We start from the raw sequence: 5,238 nt of genomic DNA, 5'->3' as shown, positions 1-5,238 counted from the left end.
ACGCGAACAGCGCCTTCATTTTTAATTCCCCTGCTCTCTGCCCCGGCACGTCCCTTTCCACGGCGCAGGGCCAAGGCCCAGAGGCAGGCAGCCCTCCCTCCGGGCACGGTAGGATGTTCCTCTTCAGGGCAGCTTACAGCACGCTTCGCTTCGTAACATCGGGACGTTTCAGATACCTCCGGAGCTGCCGAACGGTAACGGTGGGAATGAGAACACTGGACGCGTTGCTGCAGCCATAGCCAAAGTTATTCCTTGGAAGCAAGTACCTTTAAAAACGAGCTCGTTATGGTGGAAGGCACAGCTATGCTCTCTACGGGCACTGTTACCAATCCTTCCCCAGTCTTATATAACTGAGCTTAAGAGCAGTACATAAAAAACCCGAAAGAACCCTAAAAAACAACTCCTTCACCTTAAAGGACCTCCAGGTTGATATACCTTCCATGTTACTTCCAACTTAAGAGTTGCAGAGTAGGTGGATTTAATCACTTTAAAACCCGATTTAAAACCCAAAATCTCCAGATGCTTGAACATGGGCTTTAGTCTCAATTTGCATAATTTCTGATTTTTTTCCCCCTCAGTTGTTATATCCATTCATATCAACCACGTGCTTGAACTCAATTTCCAAAGGCATATAAATAGCTCAAGACAAGTAAGTGTTAGAGCACGCAGATGCCTAATTCTGGCTAAAATAACACCACTAGCCATGTAACTACTTAAAAGCACACATTTGCAAAAGCACACGCTTATCAGTATATTTGACAACATATTTAAAGGTCTTACACCCTTCATTTTTTAAAATATATATTCTCCCTCCTCCCTTTCATGTTTGTAAAAATAATACGCTTTTCAGTTACAAGAGATCTGACTTCCACAGTTTCCTCATTCAATATGAATATATCCCCTGCCAACAAACTACACAGGAGAAAACATAGGAAAAGATGGATGCTGACATTCAGCGATAGGTAAACATTATTCTATAGTGCAAAGACTAAATCGAGCACTCCAGTGTTTCACGTGGATAGAGTAATTTTTTAGGTCATGTCCCCTTTTACTTAATGGTTTTGATTAAAAAGCGGAAATTACATGCCGCACAGTTTAAGGAACTGTAATTAGGCTCAGGGCTTGACATAAACTCTTTAAACATTCTGAAAAGCAAGCATGCTTAAACCCAAGTCACCGATTTCCATCTTGTTAATACGTCACTCATTATTGCAACTGCGCTTACAGGACAACCGTGCTGTCAGGCATCGGAAGTACAGAAGTATTCCGGGTCACTACTTGAAGAAGAGTGGAAGTTTTTTAGAAAATATGGAGTAATTTTGAACAGCAATCTGTCAGTCCTTCAGACACCGACGTACTTACATTCTAACCAGAACACGTACTTTCAGTTTATGCCTTGATTTATACAGAATAATTAGTGTAATTGATTATTTCTCATCTTTCACAAGTTATTTTGTTCGTTGCCAACCATTTCAATAGCAGGCTGCTTTAAAATGTCAGGATCTGACCTACTTCAAATGAGCAGGTGTGCAAATATTTCAACTGGCATCGGGTACAGAGCACTGAGCGTAGCCCGTACGGTCAGCTTCACAGGTGACAAAAACATTTCTGTGTGTTCCAGGGAAACACCAGAACCCAACACTTGGACACTAATAAATGAGACAGACAACAATTCTTGGTCAGAAGCAAAAGTGAACTTATGATTACAATTTAAATCAGATGTTTAACCATTTGTTAATTTTAAAGAATCGGAACAGGGACACAAAGTCGTACATAACTAGAAGTTCATTTTATTTCTGCGCCTTCTGTGCCTTCTGCGCCTTCTCTGACTTTGGCGCTTTTTCTGGCTTCTCTGGCTTCTCTGACTTCTCTGGCTTCTTGCCTTTTTTAGAAGACATCCTCTGGAGCTTCTTCATTTCATGCTTGATGATCCTGTTTCTCTGTAAAAAAGGAAAACGTTTACTATTCATCAGAATGAAAACAGCAACAGCTCAAATATTATGCCTTAATTTCAATTCTAAGCTTTCCGATTCTGCCCTTTTTGATAATCATCCTTTGCTAACCCATTATATTTATATTATATTGTCAAAAGATTTACCATGTATTACATTTAAAACGTCAAATTGCACCTAAAACTGTTCTGATCTACCACGTGAACATCATCATTCTGGCTGGTAACTTGGGCACCCCAATATTTCATGTGTGATGACTTTCATTATAGAATGAAATACTAACAGCAACCCATCAAGAATATCCGATTTCCTCAGCAGGCAATTCCTTCCTCAGCTCTAACTTGGAGGACTGACACACAGATCGCGTGGGTTCGAGTTTGATCAACTACTGACGAGAAAGCGGTGGCCAAAGAAGCATGAAAAATTCAAGGCATTCACATACTTTGTGTCACTCCATAACCCAAGCCGGCTACAAAAGTAAGGCTACTAACACCTGGATGTGACTCTAAAGTGAGAGGTACAAGCACTGACCCCATAAAGAAGCGACACTCAAACACTTACCATCTTCTTTGCTTTCATAACCTTGTAGCGATCAAAGTCAGTCATTTTGGCTTTCTGTTGGAAAAGAATCAGTCGTGAAGCTCTGATATATACATATGCAAGTAGCAAAACTCAGTGTTTCAAAGCATTCCACAAGTAACTCCGATCACCTCCAAATTAGGTTTAGCTGCATATCTGGAATTAGTTCACTATTAAGGCCTTTTCTGGGAAGCAATGGTGCAGGAAAAATGGTGGTTATAGAAATGACTGAACAAAACCACATTTGCTGTTAAAACACAAGAAGTTGAAGCTGACAGGTAGCAACTTCTAAAAATCTATGCCTTGTCTATCTTTAATCTTAGCCCGCAACTGAAAACACATGGTTTATTAGATTGCACCTAATTTTAATAAGCAGAAGCAGTACAACATGCAAAAAACTGTACCTTTTCTCGGGCTTCAATCTTCTTTGCCCATCTTGTCGCTGCCCATTTTTCATTTATATTTTCCTTCTCCCAGGCAAGTCGCACACACTTCTGACGAGCACTGCATTAGAATGATCACAAAATTATATTCACAGTCTTTATAAAAAAAAAAAAAAAAGGTTCTCTCTGATGCTGGCCCACCAAATTTCATACAAGGGAAGATCACCCTTCTACATTACTTCAGACACTTATTTTAAGTCAATGCCACATGCATCTCTGCGGCCTAATTAACATTTTGTTGTGTAAATCCTTTGCTAGGACTGACAGATGAGCGGCTCCGAGAGGCATACTCACACACTATTCCTAGCACTGCTTCAGACTCAGAAAGGCAGCAATTTTTGTTTCTAAATTACAGAAACTCATATAGTAACTAAGCTAAAGAGAACAGAGTGAGTTCAGCCTCCTGCAATCCAGTGTAATTCTGTAGGCAGGGAACATATTTAATGTGTGAAAAGGACCTAAGCAGTGGGAGAAGCAAAGCTGCACAGCATTTACTGCAACTGCTCCCCTCCACGCCATCCACCCCACAGCTATCTGCAAGTTGCCTAGGCCAGTGGGCTATTTCCTTTGCTCCTGAACAGCGGTTATCGGCCAATATCGGCAATGAAAACTTACATGTATTCAACTATGATAACAGTCTGCCAAACTTTTACTGTGCACACGTCAATCCATTGACAACGTTGTATGAACTTTCCAGATCTAGCAAGCATCAGATCACGTAATTCAGTCATCAAGCGACAGCACATTTTCTACACAGGTCAAAAAAAAAGCCAACAACTCACCTGTGTGGGAACTTGAGGACAAAATCAGTCAGCTGCATGCACTTGAAGGGCATGGCCTGCCTTCTGACACCACTGCAGGGGCCATCAACCAGTGCCTGAAAAAGGAGAACAGACGTGGGAGTTTTGCAGCCGTTTTCCATCATACTTGATTTAGACAGCAGCTTCCTAATAATGTATGAACAGCATCTTGACAACAACGGTCCAAAATTGAAATAAGCATCATGCAGACAAAAACCGAGATTGTTACGTCTTGCATCTACAACTCAAGCTTTACAGAAAGAATTTTAAAGGCCCATCTTTATCTTTGGGAGAAAAAAACAAACTGAACTTTAAAAAAAAGCACACAGAACTAAGATGACATTCTTCATAGTTTTTTTCCCCAGCTTTTTCAAGAACATTAAGCGAAGAGAGTCCCCTAGCCCAAACATTTGCTTTCAACATACATTAATGTCATTCCATTCATAAGTTTTAGACTCCAGCTGACATCACTTGTCCACTTCTATGTCTAGGAAACACAGCAGAGAGGGGAACATATCACTTGCCAGTGAAAGAAGCTTGCTACTGAAAGTTTCAAATACAACAGCAGCCGTTAAATCCCATCTTTTTGTCAATTACTTATTTCTTCGAAAAAATCTATTCACAGAAAATTTCCTTTAAAATCGATACACTCCATCTTGGTGTACAAGCTTCTGTTAAGGCAGGAAGGAGAAAACAAAGCTACAGCACTCACAGCTTACCCTATTTTGGTCAATAACATCCACAATGGCCACCAGCTTGCCAGCATGTGGCCCGAAGGAAATGAAGGCAACTCTGCCGATCTCGACGAAGCGTTTGAACACCTGGGAGCAGTAAGAATTGACAGGAGTTAGGCGAGAATACACCTGGGGCCATTGCTAGACTCGAGGCTTTCACAGACTTTAAAACGGCTTCCCAAGCTTTCCAACGGCACAAAACGCCTTCGCCCCGCGGTGAGGCCTTCAACTGCTTTTTGCCGGCCCCGGCCCGGCGCGGAGGCTGCAGGAAGAGGCGCGGGGGAGAAGCAGCGAGCGCGGCGGGCCGCAAAGGGCCAGGGCCAGGCCCCGTCCGCCCGACACGGCCCTGCCCGAGCCCAACGGCCGCACGCGGGGCCCGGTCCCAGCCCAGCACGGGTGAGGCGGCGGCGGCCGTGGGCCTTCTTTCCCCCCCCGCCGCCGCCGGGCCGGGCGCAGGGAGAGACAGGGGGGTCGGCAGAGGCCGGGAGGCGGGAGGCGGGGGACCCCTGGGGCGCCGGGCCGCGGAGGCCCGGGCCGCCCGCACCTACCATGATGGCCGCCCGCGAGCAGAAAGGGAGGGGGGAGACCGGCGGCGGCCGGAAACCGCCCCCGCGCCGCCACTGCGCATGCGCGGAGGCGGGGCCTGCGTGGCGCCCGGCGGAGTGCGCGTGCGCGAGGCGCCTGTCCCCCGTGAGGGGCCGCGTGCAGTACGCACGCGCCCGAGGAGAGC

The 5,238-nt window shown here is 44.9% G+C and overlaps 1 protein-coding gene across 1 annotated transcript; it reads right to left on the bottom strand.

Annotated features, from left to right (window-relative positions):
- Positions 1 to 1,767: 1,767 nt before the first annotated feature.
- RPL14 (ribosomal protein L14) lies at positions 1,768 to 5,179 on the bottom strand. The gene is made up of 6 exons (XM_087770368.1): positions 5,057 to 5,179; positions 4,494 to 4,595; positions 3,757 to 3,851; positions 2,936 to 3,035; positions 2,514 to 2,567; positions 1,768 to 1,940 (listed from the first exon to the last, which is right to left on the bottom strand). Exons 1-6 carry the CDS (start codon positions 5,057 to 5,059, stop codon positions 1,791 to 1,793), a joined length of 504 nt encoding a protein of 167 aa, XP_087626494.1. The 5' UTR covers positions 5,060 to 5,179; the 3' UTR covers positions 1,768 to 1,790.
- Positions 5,180 to 5,238: the final 59 nt, after the last annotated feature.

Source organism: Nipponia nippon, unplaced genomic scaffold (assembly GCF_047370975.1).
Source record: "Nipponia nippon isolate SJK-2023a ecotype South Korea unplaced genomic scaffold, ASM4737097v1 scaffold_1, whole genome shotgun sequence".
Lineage (NCBI taxonomy): Eukaryota > Metazoa > Chordata > Aves > Pelecaniformes > Threskiornithidae > Nipponia > Nipponia nippon.
Note: the sequence above shows the minus strand (reverse complement) of the source record. Positions and strands in the feature narration are given on the sequence as shown.

Coding starts and splice junctions, on each gene's coding strand:
- RPL14 (XM_087770368.1), bottom strand. Junction 3,852..4,493: donor ATGTTATTGACCAAAATAGG/GTAAGCTGTGAG, acceptor CTCCTTTTTCAG/GCACTGGTTGATGGCCCCTG. Junction 1,941..2,513: donor TTATGAAAGCAAAGAAGATG/GTAAGTGTTTGA, acceptor CCTTTTTTACAG/AGAAACAGGATCATCAAGCA.